The sequence below is a fragment of the Triplophysa dalaica genome, chromosome 18 (assembly GCF_015846415.1).
Source record: "Triplophysa dalaica isolate WHDGS20190420 chromosome 18, ASM1584641v1, whole genome shotgun sequence".
Lineage (NCBI taxonomy): Eukaryota > Metazoa > Chordata > Actinopteri > Cypriniformes > Nemacheilidae > Triplophysa > Triplophysa dalaica.
The window spans coordinates 8,152,270-8,179,457 of NC_079559.1; the positions used below are offsets into that span (position 1 = coordinate 8,152,270).

Below are 27,188 nucleotides of genomic sequence, written 5' to 3' on the forward strand. Positions count from 1 at the left end.
CTTTTAGACACACACCCACCACCACCACCCTTCCTCTCTGTCTCTCTCTTTCACTCTCTCTCTCCCTCCCTCTCTCGCTCTCTGTGGAGCGGAATGTCTGCATTTTGACAGGTCTCTTCCACGTGTGCACTACACTCATGAGTGCACATGCATGCACACACACATATTTGTGTGTACACGTGTGTGAAGGGGCTGGTTGCAATGCAGAATAAGAAGATGCAAAGGAGAAATTTTGTGACATCATTAGCATTAGCTATAATTTAGCACTGTCCAAATATCAAATTATGTGATACGAAGACCAAATGATCAATGTATTAATATTTGCTAGGGACAGCTAAATAAAGACCTAACAAAGAAATTGTGACCCTGCTTGTGAAAACCACGCTGAAGTGGTGATTTACTGTTTTCTACATAAAATCATTCTATAAAATGTCAAGAACATTCTGTGAAAATATAACCTTGATATCAATAATCATATCGTAATTAATCGTTTGACACCCCTAATATTGACTTAAAATCAAATTTTCATGCTCATCATCTCATAATTAGATTATGCAAATTTAGCCTGGCTTTCACAAGCAGGGAGACAATTATTGTCACAGCTGAAAGAAAAAACTTTCCTTTATTTTCAAACCATAATTTAACTGGAGAAACAACATGGCAAATTCCATGTTAGGGGACCCGCGGTATATGTAGATAGAAATAGCTCATTCTATGGTAATAAAAAACGTAACGCTTCTTTATACACAAAGACATAGTTATGTGTATTCTATTGTGCTTCTGAAAACATATCCTCCAAAAGACTACTCACTGGACTTTTAAGACAGCTGTGATTAGAAATCCATTTTGAGTTGTCAAGAGGACCCCTTTCATCACACAGCCCCTTAAAACAGGTCTGAGGCAGATTTAGGGGCAATTCACTCGGGACATTCATGTTTTTCATCAAAATATTTTACAAATGATTAAATAAACTGACATTCCAATAAAGGGAAAGCTCACCCAAAAATGAAAATTCTGTCGTCCTTTACTCACCCTCAAGTTGTTTCAAACCTGTATAAATTACTTTGTCTTGCTGAACACAAAGGAAGATATTTGGAAGAATGATAGCAATTCTCAGTTCTGGGACATCATTGACTACCATAGTAGGGAACATTTTAATGGTAGTCAGGTGCCCCAGACTGTTTGCTTTTAATTCTTCAAAACATCAAATTTTGTGAAAAAAGAAAACATTTTTGTTCTACTTTGGTAGTCAATGATGACTTCGAAGAAGTTTTTTGGGTAAACTATCCCTTTAAGTCAATTCTTAAAAGATCGCAAACAACTGGGCTTTTGTTTTTGTATCTTGTGTGTCTGCTTCACAAATGCAGCAGATTGCAACACTTTTAGCTCAGATCTGAACAGCATGTGTGTGAGATTTACTGTGATGACTTAGTGATGGCAAGACATGCCTGACAAAAACAAAGCTGAGACATTAGAGACATTATGAAGCGTTCTTATCTACCTCCCCTTACTGTCGTTTCTCTCTCACACACACACACACGTCTGGTTTATTACCTCCGTGGGGACAGTCCATAGGCTTAATGATTTTATACTGTACAAACAGTATATTCTATCCTCTACCCTTAAATCTAAAGATCATAAAAACTTTTTATATTTTGAAAAAGTAAAGTTCTGTACGATTAAGAAGCTTTTTTGCCCGTGGGGACCAAGATTGTCGCACGTGTACCCATGAGTTGGTGTGCATTCAGGTTCAAGACCTCACCGGGATATAAAAACAAGGCCACATCCATGCACGCACATCAATCCCAACATTTGAGAATGAGAATTCTGATATAATTTACTCTCGTCTTGTGTCATTCCAAATCGTATATTAGCCATTCACTTTAATAGAGATCACGTAGCACAGAATGTTTTCGGATTTGGAGGCACATGAGGGTGGTCAAATGATGACAGTAGTTTTATTTCAGGGCGAACAAACCCTTTAATAAAAATAACCCTTTCCTACATACATTACACACAGTCGATCCCGCATAGCGTTTTCCCATCATGCTGGTGTCATTCAGTCTGAATAAAAATGTGTCCATTCACCAATTTTTAAACCACAGATAAACAAACTACACCAAATGATAAACTACACAGATTTCATAGAATGCAACTATTGTATATTTTACAATCACCTGTTTTGTGTATTTGTCAATTCCCTAGTTGCTTGAAAAACTCTGCTAAACAGATTGCATGATTTCAGGTATCGTCCATGTCCTTTAGTGGAGGGGGTTGTGGTCGCATGGCCGCGAGGGCAGGGTCGCAAGATGATCTCCAGAAATCACTTTTCTAATTATTTTTATATTACAAATAGCGTTTGTAATCAATATGTGTAACAAAATATAAAAATATTAGTTAGGTTAAAAATAAAACCAGGCACTCGAATCGGTTTGATGAAATTCAACCATCTGTGGTAATAGTTTATTTATAACAACTAGTAAAGTAATGCGTAAATAACTACAGAACCATATGGTAGACTGCGGTTTTATAATGTCATTATGCGTGTTTGAGTAGAATGTGTATGTGCGCATTTGGGTGCAACGTTTGTAAACCTTTACCACCTCTGAAGATAGTGGGGGTCTTTAGTCACTGGCAGTGTTATTTTGGAGGTCACGGCCTGAAAAGTTAGGGAACCCCTGCTTTAGTGCATGATTAATCCATTTTGTCTTGCACCAATGTTTAATGCATTTAGAAGATGGTAACATCCCATTAGCAAGCAGCAGTAATGAAATACATTCAATAACCTGTAGAAGAACCCGACACCAACATTAAAGTAACAGCCTCCTCATCTTTTCCCTCATCCTGTGGGTGTTAAACAGATATTGCCTGCAAGCACTGATCTGGGACCAATGTTGATGTTGTGCTTGCACTGGTTAGTGCTGCTTTAGGATTAGAGTAAAATGCAATGTCTACTCAAAGCCCATCTGTTTCTCTCAGGCTATAAAGACACTTGGGTGAAAACATGAAGGGCTGTAGAGATGTACTGAGACGACAGGAGTTTTCCATGATCATTCCCACATACAAACAACAAACAGGCAGATGGTACCACCAAACAAGAGTAAAGTGAGCTTATTTCCAATGCAGCATCTCCAGGGGTGGGCAGGGAATGAAACTGTCTTAAAAACAGCAGGGGGACATGGATTCATTTGTTTAATGTTGCTCATTTAATGTCTGAGTTTAGACGAATGAATCCTACTTTCCCTGGTTTGATCACATGCAGGGCTGTAACCACTACAGGCATTGAGAGGACTGTGTGAATACACATCATATTATTCAATGTGTTTTTCAATGCTTGATTGAATGTACTGTATCTGAAACAGAAGAAAATGAGTACAATAGTACCGTTATGTTAATTTTTTAATGGCGGAGACCGATATCTAAAGAGCTGTGTGGTGAATGAGAATGCTCAATATTCACTCTAAATTTACTAAAGAAAAAACAATGTATAATGCACATCACTTTTTTTAATAATTTGAAGTCTTTCAATTGTTGCCGATTGGTTAACTGTACTGTGAAATTTTAATAGCAATCTGTTAGAAAATAAAAGTTACAATAGAATAGAACCTCACAAACTTTGGATGGATAAGGCCCCCAAAAGCACACCAAAAGCTTCAAAGAACAAGATGTAGTATACTGCAGTATTTATTATAGTAGTTTATTATTGTTTTTGAAATATACTTATAAATTATATAATTACTTTAATACTAGTTAAACACAACCGTATTTTCTCATGCAAGTAATGAGCAAACAAAATACTTTAAAATCTTGATTCAGCATAAGCCACGGAGCACTCTTTAGAAATCAGAACTTTCAAAAAAACATACGTTTAAACCTGCAGAAAGACACACCTGCCAGTAGTAAACAAAACAGAGGCCAATGCCCTGGACAGATGAACTGCATAACAAACCTCTTTGGAGAATTTGATCAGCACCTTCTTCACCTCTTTTGTATTCCGCTCCACATAGTCCAGACGGGCCAGTCCTTCTGCTGTGGGGTTGATGCCCGATCGCTGAGACTGCAGCACATCCGTTTGAAACGGCCTCCATGAACATTCTCTGCTTTGCTGTCTGTCACTTGCCGGCTCTGCTTGCTGCAGTCATTTCAAACTTCAGATCCCAGTGGTATGTTTGACAGCTGCTGTTTCTGTAACCGTACTGCTGTCGTCTGTGGTCCATGATAACCAAGACTCCAAGTACTGTGTTCAGACTTTTGCATGTTTAAATGCATGTATGTTATCTCATAGGATTTCATGACTCAGTAGAAGTAAATCCAGAATAAGGAACATTTAATGTTTTTCAGCGAAGTAAGTAAAAAGCAGGGTTAAATTAAACTAATTAAACGCATTGAAAACAATGTTTTTCTAAAATGATACATGTGCTCAGGAGGCCTTGTTAAACACATTTGCCTGCATATTACAGTTCTTCTGGAAAACCTTTTCATATAACCTTTGTTTAGAGAGTGAACCAAGGGCCTGGTCATTTGTGGATTAAATCCTTAGTGCTGTTCAAGAAATCCTCATTGCTTTCTTCTGCCCCTGAGGCTGTATGGTGAGTTCTCACTCGTCCCCCTGTAATGCTGACAATTCCTTCATCTGCCTCACTAACACTTTAATCTAATCATCCTCTCCTGACCTTGTGTCCAACCAATGTGATTCACACACAGAGATTAGCGTTCAACAAACAAATGTTGAAAATACAGTTAGTACCAAAAATGAAAAACTAACACAGTTCTTAACCCAGTTCTCACAGTAAAACTGCAAAATAATTTTCTGGATGCCAACTCAAGGTCTCTTAGCCATTTAATTACTGTATATATACATATCTACGTAAACTATGAGTTTCACCGCAGGAATTATCATTGTGTTTGAAAACATGTGGGAGGTGCTACAACAGAGGTGTGTAGAGTATAAGTGATACCAATGTATGTGAAGGCGTGCGTAGCAGGCAGCATGTTGCAGTTATTACTCATTACGTTTTGCTATGCCTGGAGATGCTTTAGGCAACACAGTGCACAGCTTTAAATAACGGTTTATGAAAAAATAAAAACCAGTCGAAATTTACAAACCTGTATGATTTGTTCTGCATGAACTGGCTGAGAAGAGTTAGGGCAAAATTTATTGTAAGTAATAATTTAAATTGTCCTATTAGTTCACCCAAAAATAAAAGATGCTTCATTTATTCACCCTCACGTCATTGCAAACCTGTAAAAAATCCTTCAAAAGATTTTGAAAAACTCCTGTAACTGTCTGGTAACCAAACAATCCTGGCCCCCATTGACTTTCATTGTATGGACAAAACCATGGAGACATTTTTCAAAATATCTTCTTTTGCCTTTTACAAAGAAATTGATTTGAGGTTGAATAAATTATGGCAGATTATTTGGGGATGACCTATCTCTTAAAGTGAACAGACAAGACTACATTTTTTCTTGATCGTAAGAGCATTTATTCAGTCACTTTCATCATCACCACCATGACCACCACCACCATCATAATCAGTAGCATTCTTATAATATTTAGTTATATTCTTTAAAATGTCAGTTTTATATTATATCCATAATCATTCATGAATATACAGATATCACTGAATGCTCCATCCCCTGTAGGAGCAGGATTGATGTTTTACTATTTACAGCATGTAAAATAAAGACAGACAGAACTAGAGAATAAAAATAGTAAAGAAGAGCTCTTTCATGTGTGACTCATCGTTTTCGTTTCTGCCATCTGCGCTAACACACTGACTGAATGTGTCGAGTCCATCGCTCATCTCTGTTTTAGCAGTAAAGCTTGCTTTGCTTATCAAACAGTACGGTTTAAGGGGAGGTACTACTGGCACACAATCAGTGTGAATATATTATATCATGTTTCATAATAGGTATATAGTGCACTATTTTAGATTTTGCTAATAAAATGATATCGGTGGTAATTTTCAGGTTTTTGGAATGATTTTTATCAGAAGGGCAACAAACCTTTGAATGCATTTGATAAAACAAGCCTGTTTGGACCAGAGATTCTGGTTTACTTTAAAGCTGCCATTCATTCATTTTTTACGTAAAAGTTAACAAAAATAAGTTATAAAACAAGTAGGCAAACATTAAAAGTCAGCATTTAAACGGTCTCCTTGATTGAGAACGGTAATATTATATAATTTATAAGCTTTTTTTATCTAAAACATGGCCTGTTTCTATAATTTTTTATATAAGGAAGAACAAACAAATTAACTATTATTCTAAAAAATGTGTTTAGAATTGTTTTGATGAAACGAGTACCTCCCCAAATCAACAGTCACTCCTGCATTCTGGTGCGATGCGGAGGTCTGCAAGACCTGCACATCTGGAGGAGGGAGCCAAAAGTCACTAGATAAAAATCTGCATTATAATTCTTCTCCTCCAAACCCAGACACACAGTTCCTATGCTCTCAGTCTTGCCAAAGACATCAAAAATGCAGATACAACATAAAGTGATAACAATTAAGCCACACAATAATAAACACAAAACTCACAACCATTTTAAAAATAGCAATGACTTTTTTTAGATCATGCATTTTCAGAAATTTACTTTTTCTTGCAGTTTACGCAATTGCATCTCTGAGCAAGTGGCGACAATTCCATTGTCCTTCTGTCACACATACGGGGCATATTTCACAGACACACATCAGCGCATGTTAAATTTTTCCAGTGTTTCTCAGTTCTGTTTTCAGTCCACGTCATGAAAAATATTTGGTTACATCCATGCAATGATCCCCATCCCCTTTTACATTTAACTCACTCTCTACATTGTCCAATTTCTATTCGTGTCATGATCATTCGAGGAATCCTTGTTTTATTAAAACTATAAATGCTAAAAGAGTGCTTCTTTCCTAAGCGACTCAACTGCATGTGTGTACATTGCATGTATTACTGTTTGTGTATTTTGGGTTGTCGGATCACTTACAATTCACAAACAAAAATACAGAAAACCATCTCAGCCCTGAACGACAGTTTGATGGACTCTTTCTCCGATGAGCTGTGACAGCCGTGACATGTCAATCTCATTCTCCGTAAAACATCTAGCTACTGTTACCACAACATTGTGATTTACAATAGTGCCAAACATTTGATGAATTTTATATTCCTGAGGTACAGTATGAAGTTCACTATAACATCTCACTACTATACCTGGATAATTCAGATTCATACAAGATTCATTCATTTAAAAACTTTGATTAATCTACTAAGCACCAAATCCACTCAAACCCTGTTGTTGTCCCTGATCTTCACTGCTAGGCCAAAATACTAAAGGCCCCGCAATACACACAGCAAAACTGTTCTTGTCATATTTTTTTTAAAATGATGTCAAAATCATTGCTTCTTAAATTTCGCTAAAAGTATACGGGGGCCTTAACCAGGCCATCTACATTCTTGCCTCCATTATGGTCCATAGAGTGTCCTGCACTGCATCGTCTGTCAAGGGTCGACATTTACACATATGTACAGAGTCACAAACTTTTGTCCAACTGATGAGCGAATGCCAGTAAACAACAGCATACGGAGGCACAAAATGTCAAGAAACCAAACCAAAACAAGCTCAAAAGACAAAAACAGAAGGTATTGTAGCAACAGCAAACAGAGGTCAGTGAAGCTTCACATTCAAATATGGCTTTAGAGAGGCTTGCTGTCATGTCGGGCCTGATATAAATGCGAAGGCATCCTTAATTCTGTCAAACAAAGTTGGACGCTTGACAGTTGAGTTGACAGACAAGCACTTATTCCTCTGAGGGGAAAATGAGGGTGATAGCAAGAAGAAAAACACATCCTTTTTTGACACCGAATGTAGGAACAAACACGATACATCAGAGACTAGTAAAGTTACGCAGGCGTTTGTCAGACAAGATAAACAGGCTAGAAAACACAAAGCGAGACAAAGCAGAAAGCAAAATGTAGCTGTTCGAGAAACAATGAGACAGACGGCCAGAAGACGGAGAAGAAGAAAAGGGAGCATCTGCGTTGTTTTCTTCCATCATTTGATTCTTCTGCTTTTCAGCTGATCTCCAGATTTTTATCTGCTCTATTATGTCCCCTTTCGACCGTGTATATAGTCATAAAGTTGTCCTTGCAATCTTCTCATTTCAGTCACACAGAGAATATTTGTTCATTTCTGAGAGATGATAGGATGCAAATGACATACTAGTGCAAAGAATATTTTTGTATTTTGATGTTTTGTTTCAGTTTTTAGGACCAGCTTTCAAGTTACTGCTGCATTTAGACTGTAGACGCACTCGCTTTCAGTTGATAAGCATACACCCGTTCATTTTTGAAGTGGGCCCGACGCTGGGGGTGTGCTCGAATGGGCGGGGTCGACAAGTCTGCTGGTTACCTAGAGGAGGGGCTACTGCACTCAGAGGCGGGGCAACAGAACTGATGGGCGATGTCATCGTCCTCATCCTCTCTATAGATTGACCCAAGTGGGGTGAGAAAGAAGAAAAAGTGAGAGATTCAGCTAAGTTGGGGAAACGGGTAAGAACAGTAAAGGGAGGAGGAGGAGTGAATCAATGCATGGATGGGCTGGTGTTGTATATTAATGTACCTCCAGTCAAATTCAATAGTGTAATGTTAAAAAAAGTTATTTTTTTATTTAATTTTTTTACCCAATTTAATAGTTAAAATTAAATATTGTTTAAGAATTTACTGCAAATTGTAAACATTCTCTGTCTATAATATCAGCTCCTGATTGAGAAATGACCCCCTGTTTGCAGGATTTTAAAATCACAACATCAATCAATCATGTTGTGATTCTTAAATTTTAACAGCAGGGGGCAGAATTGTAGCATAAGCTGATTTTATCCACCATAGTTTTGGTAAGGAACTCAATGTGAAGCAATTACCAATAAAACTGAAGTTAAAACCTCTAATATACAAAGCGAAAAGCTCAAATAAAAATATTGTGTTACAGGTCAAGTGCATTCAAATGCATGCAATCTGTGACCATCATTATAATTCTGAATAATATTTGCATTTTTAATATACATAACAACAACTTGCTACTTATGTGCATTATAAAGCAATGGGCCCAGACATGTGACATGAAATCACAAGAAAAATGTTATATTCAATGATATGACAAGAGAAAAGAGGCATGTGGATAACCGTGTGAGAGGTGTACGTGTGCGTGCACGTGTGTATGTAGGCGGTATTTCTGCTTTATTCACAGTCTCCGCCTGTGTGTGATTCATGTCTATTGAAGGGTTGGAACTGTATTTGAATGGGTGTGTGCATGCGAGTGTTTGCGTGCGTGGAGTACAGCGTGTCATGAGTTGATTTTGCGAGTGGTGCGTGGAGGCAATTTGCACTCGGAATGACAAAGTAGGGAAACTGAATAGGTGTCTTATTAAAAATGCTACACCTCCATGCAGAAATGTGTGGAGGCAAAACAAAATAAAAGGGGAGAGTGTGTAATTTCTTTGCCAAAAGCAGCACTAAACAAAAATTGGAATCTGTCTGTTTAAGTACTAGGATATGACAACATTGGAAGAACTGCAGTAATGGCTATTTGGAGGCAAATTACAAATACAGATTTAAAACATGTATGAAAACACTGATCATATTTTTTTGAAAATCTCCACCTCTATAAACAGCATTTAATCTTAAAGGAACACCGTGTAACACCTGACCTCAAAAATAGTTCACATTAATGGTAAAGGGAATAAATAGTACTTTTTAAAGTTAATATGCTGAAGTTGCTGCCCTTCTTAACCCTCAGATGTCAAAATTTGCCATTTTTCAGGAAATTAAACAAACGGTTCTTTTTAAATGATAAAATACTGTGATGTCCAAGTTGACAAGCTAATTTTAAAAATACCTTTTAATGGTTAGATATATGAAAATCCCAGGGACAAACGTAGGTTTTCTTTTCTTTGTCAAAAAATATAAAAATCACGAAAAACATGGATACAAGGTTTCAGAAGAACAGCATCAATATTTTAAACAGGTAAATGCTACTGGTTTATCTTTAAATAAGCATTATAACCATTTAGTTATTAGACACGTTTTCTATTGAAGGTATGACCAACGGCTTATGGGTTCAACTAAAAAATAAAGTTAGTTAGTTAGTTTACAGTTAGTGTAAATTAAAGTGACTGTTCACCCAAAATTCTGTCATCATTTGCTCAGAATGTAAGAAAAGCAAACAGTTCTGAGGCACTATTGACTACCATTGTAATTTCTCCTACTATGATAGTCAATGGTGGCCAGTGACTGTTTGGTTACAAGGATTCCTCCAAATATGTATCTCCGTGTTCATCATAACAAAGATAACTCGAAGGGGGAGTAAATGAAGGCAGAATTTTCATTTTTGGGTTAACTGTTCCTTTAAAGAATTTAGTCTTAACATTAACTCAAAGCTTGGTTTAAACATCCTGCTTCAGTTGAAAGTGCATAACCTGCTTAATAAAAAAATTGACTGAATGTCTTTCTGCTAAGCTTCAGATGCTCACAGAGGTGTTGAAATATTAGCCCTCGCTAGGTTACTTGCTAGGTCAGCTGATCTCCAACAAGTCATAGTTTCCTTTCCCCTGCAGACAGACTCAATTTTAGACCTAAGAATTATGAGCATTCAGTTGGGCGAAAGAATTATGGGTAGTCATCGTTGAGAGGGGCGAAGCTCTCCCATCATGTAGGCTTTATGAGCAATTGTTTTACTCCAGACTTCCAGAGAGACTGAAAATGAGGGGTGTGCGTTTAGACGTGGGTGATGTGGGTGGAGGGCAGACACTGAGGTGGTGGAGGTACGGGTGAGCAGGTTTTTCGAGAGGGGAAATGTGGGAGGGTGGGCTCAGGCCCTTACCTTGCCTGCTCCGGGTGCCGGGCAGGGGGGAGGGCGCACGGCGGCTTGGGCAGAAGGAGCCGCGCGGGGCAGCAGTACTGGTGGTGGGTGGAGTGGCTGTTTGCGGTCAGACTGGTGTGGACAGAGGTAGAAGCTGGAGTAGCAGTAGAGGTGGAAGAATTTGTACGAGTAGAAGAAGTACTACAGGTGGAATAGGGTGGTGACCTGACAGAAAGAAAGAGAGGGAGAGAGGAAGATAGAGATAGTCACAGAAAGAGAGAGCGAGAGAGAGAGAAAGAAAAAGAGAGAAAAAATAAAGTCAAGAAAGAAACCAAAGATACAGACAACAAAGACAGCCACATGCAAACATTACAAACACTTTAGCAGAAGCAGTACAAGCATGGTTAGGCAGCGTTATGAAGCGTTCTGCAGAATTTTATTGAGCTGTTAGGTGGAGAAGATTTATGAAGTGGCGTCAAATCGGAGGTTTATGCAGAATTTATGCAAAGAACCCTTTTGTTACATGGCAGGTGGAAAGACCTGGGACCTCATGTATAAAAATTGATATGAATATGTCCACACCCTACAGAAACGGTCTTTATTGATGAAATCTACACAAAGTTTACTTTTTGAACTTCCTTACAATTGTAAAAAAATGTATATGAACATTTCAATGCCAATTTTGGCAACGTTGATAAACCAGGCTACTGGTGATGGGTAGAGGTAACACTATACTTCCAACCCTACTCGCAACTTGAGACTATAAGAGTTAATAGCAATCCACTATAACACTTTGTCTTAATAATCCTTTTACTTACAGTTTCATTTAATAGCTTTAACCCACACTGTTAAGTGAATAACCGTGAACATGGGGTGTGCCAGAATTCAATTCACTTTATTATGGAAGTAGCAGATCTTATATAGAGAGGTTAGGTTATCTATTGCATAATATAAAATCTCTATTTAATAACATCCAAGAAATGTTAACGCTTCATATACCGTACAAGTATGTACGCTTCTTGTAAAAGGGCCTAGAAAACAAGGCATCCGTTAAACCAAAAGCGTAGGAAATTTGTCAAATAACACGAGTGCTGAATAGTGTCGGGGAAACAGTACGAAAATCAATATCCGTCAGCCATTATTCCACTATGCAGTTCTGTCATGCCAAAAATGACAAATGGAGTGAATTTATCTGTCTGAATGAATCATATTGCCTACTAAGAAAGGTGTGCCACCACCCACATGCTTTAACGTGAGTGAAAATAAGATAACAAAATCCTTGGGGTTTACTTGGTGAATGTGTGTGACTGACATCTACTGGCTGATAACAGTTGTCCATTTTCATTAAAACCATTAAATGATTCACAACGTTCATAACTTTGACAATGCCACATATTTTCCAGGGAAAATGGGGGGCAGGATTTGATTTGATCCGTCAGGATTTTATGGGCTTGCTAATACAGTAGTTTTTTAACTGCAATGGCGGTTCACGGAGGCTCTCAAAAGTTCCCGGAATTTACTAGTAACGCATGGAGCTACGGCTAAACAGACCGATTGTGAAACTTTTCACCCATTTAAAGACGCAAAAAAAATTGAAGGAAAGGCATTTAAAGAGAAAACATAACTTCTGGAGGCTGCATGAATCACGTGACAAGCGAAAATTTATTTTTAACTTCCATGGTGGCAACTCTCTCTCTCAACTGCTTTGTTTCATCAGAAAAAGGAGATTTTCTCCCTGAGGCATAGAGACATATTACCCTTTAAAGATCCAGTGTATGAATAAGCGACATCTAGAGGTGAGGTTGTGAACTGCAACCAATGGCTCACACCAGCCCTACCTCTCGAAGCTCTACTGTAGCTCACAGAGCACCAAGATCATCAAGTTTATAGTTCTTATAAGGAGATATTTACAAACGCGCTCTTGCCGCAGTTTGTCCATTTAGGGCTACTGTAGAAACAACATGGCGAATTCCATGCAAGGGGATCCGCGATTTATGCAGATAGAAATAGCTCATTCTAAGGTAATAAAAACGTAACGAATATCCAAGATGACGGATATTGTCATTTTTTAACTAACCAACTAAAGAAACCTCCCTAAAACATCTTGCACACTTAACATGAAACTAAAAAAGGAGGAAGAGTTGTTTGGTTAAATTCTTTTACTGAATCAAACTGAAAATTCCCATGTTCAGTTTGTCTGCTGTCTGTACAGCAGTGGTTCGGTCCATCTAACATAAAAAAACATTAAGAAATCAAACAGCACAGACATCACCCAAAGCTCGAGCGGACACAAAACAAAGTGAAAAAGAGAGAAAGAAAAGGAAAACTAAGAGAAAGTGGAAATGCATGGGAAAAGGAAAAATATGAACAAGCAAATTAAGAGAGGGATGGAGGTATAGATGGATAGATATATTTTTGGATGTAGATGTGTGTAGGTAGATGGCATTCTCGTTGTGGAGAGAGATGAATCTGTGGGTGTGAACGGGGGATCTTTGAGACCTTAGCGCTATATTATGTGCAAAGAAACGTTTAAGTGTCAAACTTTAAGCTAAAGTTTGTCATTTTAGTGCCATCAAGCACAATTAAAAGATATTTAAAACAAATACTTGACAAATATTCATTACTCATAGATGCATATGGAGCTTGGGAGACCGTATCTTAGATTCTTAGTGACAAGTGGGTTTTAATGGGTCTAAAACTTTGAAATAGGAATGCATTGCCAGTCTTAATCTCCCCCATTTACAATTTACAATATACGTTTTCATTTGTTTCATTCAAACCGAATTGAGGTCAGATATTTTATTTCTACCTCAGAAAATTGCCTTTATTTTCTATATTCATCATAAAGTTCATGTTTAATAAGACACTACATCACTTCTGCATTTTTCTTCATCGCGCCACATTTTTTAGCAGCTCAATTGCAGTTGTTTTAGCAAGACTGAGATTCCAGCTGGGATTGCTGTAGGAAACACACACACAGCCATGTTGAATCCTCCGAGGAGGAACAGTAGCGGTACATGACCGCTAACAAACCCTCTCCTCAAAAACCCATCTCTCTCTCACACACACACTTTGAAAACAGAGTTTTGCTAATCAGGGGACAAACAAGTGGTCTGTCCCCTTGTGAAAATGAAGTCTGTACGGTCACCTCAAAAACAGCCGATATGAACCATACCACTGGGGGACAAACCGAGAGAGGGGCTTATCTAATCACCCCAAAGTCATACCCTATGCGGACGAAGCTAAACTCTGTATTACCATCTTTTGCTGGTCTACGAGTCTCTCTGGACCCATCTGGATGGGCTGATGCAAGCCGAGGGAAACGCGTTGTGAGCTGTAAAACAGCTCTGGATATCGCCTGCAGTTCACTGCCAATTTTGACAGGCTATGTGGCTGTTAATCATTAGGACTGAAAATGTTATAGGGTACACCGAGCTTCAGCCATGCCATTTCAATCTGGTTGGAACTGGTATAGCTTGTAGATAAGAATAGTCATTGTGGAAAATGGCATGGTTGAAAAAATGTGTTTGTGGTGCAGCTGATACTTAAAGGCTGAATAGGTGATCCTGTCCAGAATTGTTTTGTCATGCTGGTTGGAAACCTCTTTACATCCTGATAGCAATAAAGAAGTATAGTGGTCAAATAATATTTTTATAAATATATATCTGTGAAAAGCGTAGGACCAAAAGACATTTCCCCAATTCAAAACTTTCTGGCTGAATGCTGTGACTGGTCATGTTAACATTTTCAGCCAACGTATCTTGCATACCACTGCACACCCCGTTCACGCAGACATCATACATTGTCAGCGCCCACGTTCCAATGTGTCAATGTAGGGAGAATGGTGGACAATCAGCAACAATAAAACTTTCCTGCGGAACCGACAACAAGTAAATCTACAAAACAAATACTAGTTTTTGAACGTCTGTATCATGAAAGAGGAAAAACTAGAATTAACAATTACAAGATGGAGACGGCTCCAGCAGGCAAAGGGTCTGATAGAAGATACCATGGTTGCTCCATTTCTTTCGGACCGGTTCTGAATGTACATGCTTCGAGAAGAATTCAATGGAGTTTGTAATTTGTTACGTGGATTACGAGATGCATTCATGTGTTTGGTGGAGGCGTGGCTTTGGACGGCAAATTGCATAAAGTGGGGGATTATAATTTCAGTACTAGCAGGCTAAAATTAGCACCTTTCCAAATCAACCACTTCACCTTTAAAGGGACAGTGTAGTCTGATGTTTGATTGCAAAAAAGTTATGATAAATTTCTACATTTCATAGTATTTTTCATAACAGTTATTATATCATAATATAATAATTGTGGACCCTCTGGATCCATTTTAGGGCACCCATTTGAGAACCACTGCTTTAGGAGAATACACATGCTAAAGAAATAACATCTATATTCATTGGTCAGTGAAAGAGGGTGTTTGCGATGTCACTGATGGAGCTGTTGTATACAGAGGTCTTCATATGTGATAGGATGTGGGAGTGTGAATTTGTGTGTGGGTTTGAGCGCACAGAGGGCTCATCTCCTTTTGTAATTCTCTGCATAGCTGCACTGTCCCCTTGTTTCACACATCACACTGTTTCTATCCATCTTTCCTTTCTTTCAATTATCTCTCGTTTCTTCTTGGATATCATCTTCCTTTTCTCTCTCTCTCTCTCTCTCTCTCACTCTTTCTGTCTCTCTCGCCCACACAGTTCTTTAAACAAACACATTTGTGATAATTCACCTCGTTCCCTCAGCAACCCTTCTACTGAAGCCCATAAGAGCAAAGGGGAACATGAGGGCACATCTCTGACTTTGTTTAGTGGTTACTTAGATCAAACGGGTCGTACAATTCTATGTTCTGTTGTAAATGCAGATACATGTTTAAGGTCAAGTTAAGACAGAAAACTTTACACAATCTCATAACTGTTCAGGTTCACCATGACTTTTTCTTCTGCAAAACACAAAAGAAGATATATAGAAAAAAGTTGTTAACTGGCACCCATTGACTTGCATTGGTTTTGCGTCCATACAATAGAAGTGAACGGGTCCCACTGCTGTTCGGTCACCAACATTCTTCAAAATAGATAATCTTTTGTGTCATTTTCGGTTAACTATCCCTTTAAAGTTTACTCAAAGCTTGTTAGGTTTGATAAAATACTATTTGCAAAGTTGCTGTCCTTGTGCATATTTACAAATCTAGTCATCATAAAAGTTGAAGTAGAGGTCTGCTCGGTGCTGTTCTGCTGAGTGTTTCATTCTAAACTTGCGCACACAACAAATTTTCAAAGCTGAATGCTCAAAAAACACCAAGATGTTCACTGGAAAAACTCAAGAGGCTGTTTATTACAGTAGTATTGATACCGATGAAGAAGCAGGAATCTTATCAAAGCCAAAGATGTTGGTATTGATCCAATCCTATTATAATGGAAGCTCTAGTCAAATATAGCATGACATCCTTACCCAAGTATACTCAAAACTCGGAGTACAGCTTATAAAGAATGTGCATTCCATCATATGTCCAGTTCCAATGTACTGTAATTCTGTGACGAATGACTAAACTCTCTCTCTCTCTCTCTCTCCGCTCTCTCTCTCTCTCTCTGTGTATCTTTCTCTCACACACACGGTTCTAGGGCTAGCATTTTCACGCAGCCTCATTGGGAGTGATGCATTGCTGCTGACTGCAGGGGCTGCTGGGGTGGGAAAGAGGAACACAGTAAACCTCTACCATGAGTTATTTCCATGCTTAGCCCAGCAGGGACCAGCACACACACTCACCCAACCTCTAGCTCAGGGAATCAGGTTGAGCAGAGCTATGAAAGTGATTTCATTCATTATAGCGTCCTCGTATTAGTGTTATAGCAACAACTAAAAACTATGCACGAGTGCAATGCATTACTATTAACGTCACATTTACGAGAAAGTCATACTGCAATCCAGCAATATAGGAACAATACAATTTTCATCCATAAATGCAGAACTGCTTGTGAGGCAAGGACAAAAGCATCCAAGGGAGTAATTATAGTGAAACGTGACAAGGCAACGGTCTTGTCCTCAAGCATCTTTTGTCTGTGTCCTTCTGCTGTGTGTGCAGCAGTGGAAATGATACACGGCAACATACTAACACCAGGGTCAACAAATAAACACATTTAAGGGCAAAAATGCCACCGAAAGGGACTAAAATCTAACATAAGTGTCAAATTCCCCTTTAAAAAAAATTTCGTCTTTTTATTATATCGGTCTTTAAATTACATTACAGTCCTGGTTAATATTCATATATTTTACTTTGTTAATAAATTGAATAAATCAAAGTACTTGACAATACAGAATGTCAATGTGTTTTATATTATAACAAAAAAAGAAATGCCTATTTTAGTGCTGATGCAAACACACATGCATGAAAAACATGCACAAATACAGGCATAATCTTTCTCTAGCTCTCTCTCATACATACATTAAAACATACACTTGCATATTATGTAGTTATGTGTATTTGAAACACATTAACAGAATAGATTATGCATTACACAATCAACTTTTTTCGGCTATCCAGTTCATCTACAGGTGTTGCCATGACAACCAATCATTTATCCTTCAGATCCCCAGCTCGTGCCCATGGTGAGGAATCGTCATAACAACGCCACTGAGAAACACTCCAAAACTACCAACCACTCAAACCACCGCTGCAACAAAAACACACCAAAAACGCTCGAAAACAACCAGACGAATGTGACTTTCCGTTTCTTCACAACCAAAATATCCAAATTCAAAATAATCTTGTCACAAATGTCATCTGACCTTTTCCCCTGCACCCACCGACACTCCTACATGCTATAACACACAGATGTGGTATTATTACTCATGCCATTTCTGACTAACCACTACCGCCCGTCTCCACATTCACTATAAGGGCGAATGCAAACAACACGCATATCAATATCCATTAACATACGAACACTTGACATATTGGTCACTACGGCAACGGTTAACGGGAGTCTTGCAGCCAAGCGACGAGAATTCTAGATTTCCACTCGAGGTCTTTATTTTTCAATTCGTAGTTCTGACGTTCGCACACTCTGCAGTGAATTTACAATGCTAAACCGATACACCTGCTCCAGATGTGAAGCGCTAATATAGGGAAGCGATAAGTCACTATGGAAAATGGCATTTCCCACATGCATTTGGGTTGCCCTAGATAGAACAGGCCTCACTTTTACACGAAAAAGAGAGCGCTCTGTGGAGAAGACAGAAAGAATGGAGAGAAAGTGTTAACACAGACCTGTCTTTGTTGGATGAGTGTCCTTCTGGTCTATGGATCCAGTGGAAGAGAGAGACAGAAAGACAAACACAGACACAAACAAAGTGGAAGTGTCATTAATAGTATAAAATACAAAACACAGCTCTGTTTCAAAGACTCAAAGATTTTTTTATTAAGTTTATAAGGCATGTTCACACCAAGAATGTTAGCTATTAAAAGAACTACAACAATAACTATGTTACACCGTGTCTACACTGGACGTGGCGACACACGGCTTGTTCTAAAGGGATTGTAGCGCGACGTCTGTTGTGGACAAAATTTCTAATTATAATGGGTTCTAAAGCGTTCTATTGTCTCTTGTCGTGCCACATCTGGTGTAGACACGGTGTTAGCGTCCCCACCTTTCCCTGTAACACGGAAAGAAAATAAACGTTTTCTTTAACATGTTCACTGTACAGAGTATAAAAGAAAACACTATTAGGAAATAACTTGAGTAGACCCTTTGTCGTCATATCTCATAAACTTGTAGGAGCTTGTGTGAAATATTAGAATAATAAAACTAGAGATGCACTGACATATTGGCCAATAATCAGTATCGGTCGATAAAACCAATTTTCCACACCATCTGCTACCAGCCGATAGTGTAAAAACAGCCGGTGATCAGAGCTGATATATCTTGTCAGTCAAAAGAGGACAGAAATATGCAATGTATTTGTGCTCTGTATTCATAGAAAATGTCAGGAAACACCCCCAGTTTGATGTTCAATATTATATGAATTAATAACATTGAGAAAGATATATTAAATTAATCTTCAAAATCGGCAGATATCATTCTGAATAGTCGGCTAACGGTATCGGTGGAGAAATGTAGTACAAATTTTTTTATGTGTATTAAAAAAATTATTCACCTTTTTTAACTCTGTAGGAAACTTTTCGCTCTAAAAGAACAATACCACCTCAAAAAAACAACAACAGACCTGCTAATATCAGGGCAAAATTACAGTTAGTGAGACGATTAAAATGCATACAACTAATAAACCCACAACGCCTCAGACCTGCATGTGCCAGGTTTGACTGACACATGAGTTCCTAACAGACATTCAATTACATCATAATTGTATAAACTCTTTCAGTAAGCCCTCCAACACCCAGTGTATTACTTGCAGACTCGCATCTACAACAGTAATTGCCACCTTCAGTGGACAAATGTAATTAACACCGGCCATGCTAATTATTCTGAGAAACAAACCCACCTCGACAGCTCACCCACAGCAGTAGTTACACTTGTTCATTAGCTGAGAGAGTTACACCAGAGAGAGTTACAACAGAGAGAAAGTCTTATGCTCTCTCAGCAGCTTTAACTGCGCTGGGTCACTTCGATTCTCAGATATCGGAAAAACATTGGGAAAAAAAAATCTACAAATCAGAACAAAGAGCCCAAAGGAGGTGGCAGTGCTGTAAATGACCTTTGAGAGCAGAAAAAAAGACGACCCTCAAGAAGATGGCGAGTGGTGATGTGAGCCATCTGCTCTAGACAGAGGGAGGGCTTGGAGAGGTTGGGAATGAGAGACTGGGAAATTTGGAATAAGAAATATGAAAAGGACTGCTAGAAGATGAAAGCAAAAAAAGATTTTTGCAAAACAAACCATATGTAGTACTGTAGGCTAAAGCTAGCAGTGCTACACCAGATTGTTGTGTATCATTGTGTCTCCATATTTCGTTACTTGTTTTTGCCATTAATCATTAATATTAGTCAACCTTTATGTTTTTCTGGGGTTTGTCAAAAATCTTTCCATCGAAAAGAAATAAAAAGGGCTTGTCAACTTGGACAACACAGGAATCATCTAAAAAGTAATTTTTTCATTTCCTAATAAATAGCGAATTTGTAGAAACGAGGTTTTAGAAGGACAGCGATGATGTAACTTTTAGTGTTAGGGAATGTTTAATCAACTGCAAAAATAAATGTATTTGTATATAAATGTATATATTACACACACACAAATATTTACACTTATATACATGACAGTTGATTTACATTGTGTATAAAATATATTACTTATGTTTCTTTTATATATACATCTATGTTTGTGTATTATTTTTTTTGGCGTTTTGCATCTTATATAGATAGGCAAGGCAAGGCAAGTTTATTTATATAGCACATTTCATACACAAGTGCAATTCAATGTGCTTTACATAAAATGATTGACAGAAATAAATAAAATGTATCTTTAAAATGAAAATCATTGGAGATCACAAACAATTTAATTTTTTAAGAAACAATAAAACAGCAATAAAATTGATTAAAAAAATGTTAGTGTATATATGAAAAGAATAAGAGCAAAATAAAAATAAATTAGAAATAGAAGTGCAGTTGATGTAAACCAGCACAGTGCTCAGGTTGTGAATGCACAACTAAACAAGTGTGTTTTTAATCTGGATTTAAAGGTAGCTACTGTTGATGAACGTCTGATGTCTTCTGGAAGCAGATTCCAGCTACGGGTGGCCTAATGACTAAACGCTGACTCGCCCTGTTTTGAGTGAACCCTTGTTATCTCTAACTGACTTGATCCTGATGATCTGAGAAGTCTGTTTGGTTTATATTCAATGAGCATATCTGAGATGTACTTAGGTCCTAGACCATTAAGTGATTTATAGACAATTAATAATACTTTGAAGTTGATTCTAAAAGTAACTGGTAACCAGTGTAAGGACCTGAGGATTGGAGTGATATGCTCAGATTTTTTGGTTCTGGTCAGAATCCTGGCAGCAGTGTTCTATATGAGCTGCAGCTGTCTGATTGTCTTTTTGGGAAGACCTGTAAGGAGTCCATTACAGTAATCCACCCTGCTGGTGATGAAAGCATGAACTAGTTTCTCTAAATCTTGGCTTGAGACAAAACATCTGATTCTGGCTATGTTTCTGAGATGGTAGTACGCTGATTTGCTTATTGCTTTGACATGACTGCTGAAACTAAGGTCAGACTCCAAAATGACCCCAAGATTTTTTACCTTACTTAAGTCAAGGTATGCGTTTACCTTGTAAGTTTCATCCTTGTTACCAAAAACAATGACTTCAGTTTTGTTTTTATTTAACTGAAGGAAGTTTTGACACATCCAGCTGTTAATTTCATCAATGCATTGGCAAAGAGAGTCAATAGGCCTGTAGTCATAGGGTGAGAGGGATAGGTAGATCTGAGTGTCATCTGCATAGCTGTGGTAGGCAATTTGGTACTTTTTGATTATTTGGCCAAGTGGGAGCATATACAAATTGAAGAGGAGCGGAGCAAGAATTGAGCCCTGTGGAACACCACAAGTCATGGGTGTCCAGTTAGATTTATGGTTGCCTATGTTCACATAGTAACCCCTCCCTTTAAGGTACGACCCAAACCATTTAAGTACCAATCCAGAAAGCCCTACCCAGTTTTCCAGCTATGGAGGAGTATGGTGTGATCTACCATGTCAAAAGCAGCACTGAGATCTAGTAGAACCAGAACTGATATTTTGCCTGAATCAGAATTCAATCGAATATCATTAATTATCTTTATGAGCACTGTCTCTGTGCTATGATGCTGATGGAAGCCAGACTGATAATTGTCCAGGTAGCCATTTAAGTTCAAGAATTTGGTCAGCTGATTGAAGACAACCTTTTCAATGATCTTGCCTATAAAAGGAAGATTTGATATTGGTCTGTAGTTAGATAGTAAGGTTTTGTCTAGATTGCCCTTTTTTAGGAGAGGTTTGACAACTGCATTTTTTAGGGACTCTGGGAAAGTTCCTGAGAGCAGTGAGGCATTAACTATTTTTAGGAGATCTGCTTCCAAACAGTTAAACACTCTTTTGAAAAAGGATGTGGGAAGTGTGTCAAGGCTGCAAGTTGACGCCTTAAGATGCTGTACCATTTCCTCCAGGGTTTTGAGATCAATTGTCTGAAATTCAGACAAAGTTACTAATTTCTGATGTACTGAAGTCAGACTGACCTGACTGCCGCATGGAGCTTTGGCGATTTCCATTCTGATATTACTGATCTTTTGAAGGAAAAAAGTTGCAAATTCATTGCATTTGTCATCAGACAGCATTTCCCTCGGAACTTGACTAGGGGGATTTCTTAGTGTCTCTACAGTAGGAAAAAGGGTGTGAGTGTTATTTATTTTGGAGTTTATAATGTTAGAGAAAAAAGTTTGTCTAGCTTTGCCTAAGTCAACATTGAAGGCATGCAGAGTGTCTTTATAGATGTTATAGTGAACTTCAAGATTGTTTTTTCGCCACGTACGCTCTGCATGTTCTTTTCATGCTTTGTAGATAGGACAGTGGAGAGTGAGACAGGAAATTATGAGATGAGAGTGAGGGAATTGGAAGACAGGAAAGGACCACAGTCGGGGATTGCTGCAGCACAACATATCATCTATCTACAACAAGGCGAAGATTATGTTTGTGTATTTATTTAATATACACAACACATACACATTTGACGATTTGACAAAACTATATTATTTATTTTTATTATTTAGAATTGTTCATAAATGTTAAAGTATTGTAATCATTTACCGCAATATACTGCATTAAAATCCACCTGTTAAGAATTTATGTTGCTAGCTCTCTACTATGAACATTTTTGATGGGTTTGATGGGTAAATATGTTGATAGACAATACCCTAAAACAAAAAAAATCATCTTTTATCTTTAAATTATCTGCAGAAACAGCCAGATTTAGATTTCTCTCCTTTAAAAACATTAACTATATATAAACAATAAAAAGGAGTCCATGCTAAACAACCAAAAGGCAAAAAGTGAGCAGCACAAAAAGGATGCAGTGCATTCTGCAGTCTCTCTCTAGGACTCAATGCTTTACTCTCCCACACAGGTCGATCCACAATCTGACTCCGTGCTGAATTTTAATCACAACCTCTCCTACATAGTGGCCTGATCATACATACACAATGATCATCCAAAGCACTTGCCTTAAACCCTGCAGGATATCCTGTACTGCAGTCTTACACTGGCCACACTGATGCAATACAAATCTAATCCACTTTAACCTGCACACACAGTCACGCTTGCATCTGTATGCGGCGATCGTTCTGACAGAGCTGGACATGGTGCACACTACAAGCAAGAGCAATCAGAGGTGCAATGGAGGGGTCGATTCCTCAGCAATGCAGAGAGAAAGACAAACTAACACCAGCACACAGAGCGGTCTGTTACAGTACACTTCTGTACAGACTCTTTTAGGATTGTTATGGGCATATTGACACAGCACAAGCTATTGCCCTCAAGGCTATTGACATGGTCTTCAGGACACTTCCACACAACAGTTAATGGTGTATTACATCATTAGAGTGTGGAGCTAAAGAGGGACCACAATGTTAATAGATGGCATTTAGAATCAGACCTTATATGAACATCTCACCCAAAAAGGAAATTCTGTCATCATTTACTCACCCTCTTGTAATTTCAAACCTGTATGACTTTCCGCAGAACAACGACTGTACCCATTGGCATTGGTTTTGTCTCCTACAGTAATAGTCAATGGGAAGCACCATTGTTCATCTACCAACATTCTTTCAAATATCTTATTTTGTGTCCTACTGTAAATCCAAAAACATTCTTAAAAGCTGAAATCTGTTTCAGACTAAAACAGAAATAAACTTTCAAAGGACTCAAAATGATCACCAGCACAGGCCTGGATTTATAATATCAACAGGTTTTCACATTTGCTACAGAGTAAGCATGCTTTAGGACCATATGACATCAATCCGTCACCCTGTCAGGGACCCGGCAGCAAGTCTCTTCAGATAAGGCCGGCACAGGTGAGAGTCTGACAGTTTATGCAACGTTCAGGCTCAATGGCACAGCCAGCTGCCTGTCCGATGGCCTGGAAACAGCCCTATTGTGACACACTGTTGCACTCAATTTCAGGTTTGTAAGACAGACGGCATCAGAATAGCCCAGATATCCATCATGTGCTGCTTTCTGTTCTCTGGTATCTGCCTTTCTACTTCTAATACTCCTGCCTACATTTATTTAACGGTAATCCCAACACAGCGGAAATCCATGTTTAAGGAGTAAATTGTGTACAAACATTTATAAATACAGAAAACATATATGTAGTTTTAATCTCAATTCAAATCAGTAGAAATTACAAGCAAAACTGATGTTGTGTAATTACTCATCACATAACTCTTGCACAAAATATTAAGTTTGTTCTGCATGCAAAGACACAAGGCCTGTACTTACTGTCTCTTTAGAGAGCCTCCCAAACTCTTAGCGGCACAATCTCGCTCTCTTTCCCGGTCTCGTTCCGGCTCTCGCTCCGTGGCATTTGGTCCAGACAGGCTTTGGCCGAGCTTCATGTGCATGTTGGCATTGACTCGCCGGTCCCGTGGCGGTACCGGCGGAGGGGGAGGTGGGGGCGCTGGAGCCGGAATAGGGATGGGCCTGGTGTTGAGGGTTAGATTGGCGTAGATGTGAGTGGACTCTGAAGCGTTGGATGTGGAAGTCTGGGCGGGGTGAATTGGTGGAGGTGGGGGAGGACAGGGTTGTCGGTCCAGCCGCAGGTCCTTGTTCTCCTGGCTGAGGCGGTCCAGTTGGACCTCCAGCTCCTCGATGCGGCGCCGCTGCGTTTCCAAAAGCTTCTGTTGGCTCTCAATGATGTTGTTGAGCTCCAGTAGATACTCCACCGCCCGGTTAGGGCTCTCCGGGGTGCCCTGCCCAGCATCCATGCTGAGAGGGTGTAGTGACAGTCACTGTCGGCTGGGCTGAGAGGTACAAGCTTTTGGGATCACCCCGTAGGTGCAAGCTCTCCCCCCCACGTAGCACGAGTGGGGGGGAGAGACAGAAATGGGGTGGTGTTGGAGTAGAGTAAGCAGAGCAGAACAGGTGTCACTTTCGGTCAGAGACACCCCTTGGAGTCAAAAACTATTTTGAAAGTCACAGTTCAGGATTAATGTACTTCATAATGGGAATTTATTTGCCTACAAAAGGTCAGTTAGTAGATTTGTTTTTTTTTTTACACCGAGTGCGAGCATGTGTGTGCGCAAATTTCTTTAGTGTTTGTGAATGTGCGGATGATAGAAGTCAAATGTAAATTCCTATTCTTCCGTCAAGCGTGCCATGTTTCCTATGCCACCATGGAATCACAGAGTGAAGATCAAAGCCAGGTTGCGAAAACGAATAACATCTTTCGAAAAGTTCTATATAAAATCAGTCAGTCCGCCAGCGACATCAATGAGCGAAACAAAAGTGACATCCATGCCCCAATTTTCCTCCCACAGAGTAATAAAAATGAACAAAAACAGCTATCGGCAGTCATGGAACACCCAACGATCACAGTATAATTGTGCCTGAAGTCCACAGAAAGGCAAGGATGTGACAACAAGCAAAGTCAGCAAATCTCCACGAGACAGGATGTAGAGCTGATTTCCTTCCCGTCCATCTTTCCGATATGAGGCCTCTTCCTTTCCCCTTTTAAATGTATATTTGACCAACAAATGTTTCAGCTGCAAAGCTTTTCTGCGCCTCTGGTCTACTCATGACTCAGACTGAAGTAACCGAAGTGTTTGGGAGACATTTTCTTTAGAAGTCATTCCATCCAGAGGCAGAAATGAAATGCTGGGACCAAAGTTGCACTAATAAATCCACCGCAATTCTAAATTGGCTTCTGGGAGGTGTGCGCATGTCTTCCAGAACAACCCAGTTCCTCCTCTTCTTTTCAGCCTCATTACAATAGCTTGTTCTCTATTCAAGCCATTAATATTGCTTCCTTTATACAGGCATTTCAAGACCACGACATGACTAGGAATATGATTTCCAATTGATGATGCATTTCAACTCTTTGAAAAGTGCGTAGTTCAAGCCAATATTTAGTTATTTCATAACACATGTCCAGTCTCTCTCATTTCTTTACCTCACTGAACCCAAGTTACAGTATCAGTGTAGCGCCACAATGCATTTTGCCATTTCAATATAGATGTATGATTTAAGCATTTCAAACACACGTATGTTTTTTACTCACTCACTGCTCAGGCAGCATTATAAGGAGTCCTTGAAGACAATCGCGTGTCTCCTACGCTCACAGCTGTTGCGATAATGAGACGCTACATCCACAGCGCGTCCCCTCGCTATTACACCAAGCAGTTTAAATCTCCATTTTGATGCTTTACCAACAAATTATGGATTTTAAATCAGATTAATGGTTATCGGTCTTCTGTTTCCACGCGTGACACGGCCACATGTGGTCAAACCGCGTCCACAATAGTATAAAACAAAGAAGTGCTATTCCTGCTGCAGGATGTATCCACTGCCTGTCGGGTTTTATGTCGCTTTGTGCAATCAGCGCTTTGAAACAGCTGAGATGCGCAATACAGCGCTGCGTCCACGCGCTTCTGTCCACGCAGTGTCACGCAAAGATCATTAAATAACACCCATGCTGGTGGGTCACAGATGCCACAATCATCATCAGAAGAAAAATCAAATTGACGGATTAGACTGCATTGTATGACAAACTGAACTAAAAAAAACCGGCTGTCAACGAGCATGCGACTTACTGAACGAGATCGGCTTCAAAACGTATCGATGCCAGTGACTAAGGGTATTCTCTCATGAATGAACGGCTCACATGTTGAGCAGACGTGCATTAGTAGGGTCCATTCCCTCGTGACGCTCCCCAGGCACCCCTGCACCTGACGCCCCTTTAAGCCATTCGCTTTCACCGCAGTGTTCACATGTCTCTCTAGTTCTCCAGCATGTCGATGATGCTCTGCTCTTCTCTGGTGGTGCTGACGGGTGATGTAGGGGTTAAATTCATTTCAGTGAGTCAGAAGAAGGATAAATGTTTTTTTTCTCTTTTCAATCGAGCCGCTGACGTTGGTACGAGCGTGTCGCGCTAGAGGAACATGCCGGGGAAACTGCGTCGGCGTGGTCGGCCATTTTGGAACGAGATCAAATGCAATTCAACGGAACAGTGGAGCCTTGCGCTGAGCCGAAATGAATTCAGTTTCTCGTTCGCATGCGCTCTCTCTCTCTCTCTCTCTCTCTCTCTCTCTCTCTCTCTCTCTCGCGCGCGCGCTTAACCACACACACACACACACACTTCAAG

General features: G+C 39.2%; 1 protein-coding gene across 3 annotated transcripts in view; it reads right to left on the reverse strand.

Moving 5' to 3' along the window:
• LOC130439816 (IQ motif and SEC7 domain-containing protein 1) overlaps positions 1–26,940 on the reverse strand; it is a 57,775-nt gene extending 30,835 nt beyond the window's left edge. For 2 of the 3 annotated variants that reach the window (XM_056772390.1, XM_056772391.1), the window contains exons 1-2: positions 24,329–26,940; positions 18,117–18,146 (exon numbers count right to left, since the gene is read on the reverse strand). In XM_056772390.1, coding sequence (XP_056628368.1) covers positions 18,117–18,146; positions 24,329–24,813 — 515 coding nt within the window. In that variant the 5' untranslated portion in view covers positions 24,814–26,940. The remainder of the gene's footprint in view (positions 1–18,116; positions 18,147–24,328) is intronic. The other variant, XM_056772392.1, reaches the window with a different exon arrangement.
• Between the last annotated feature and the right edge of the window lie 248 nt (positions 26,941–27,188).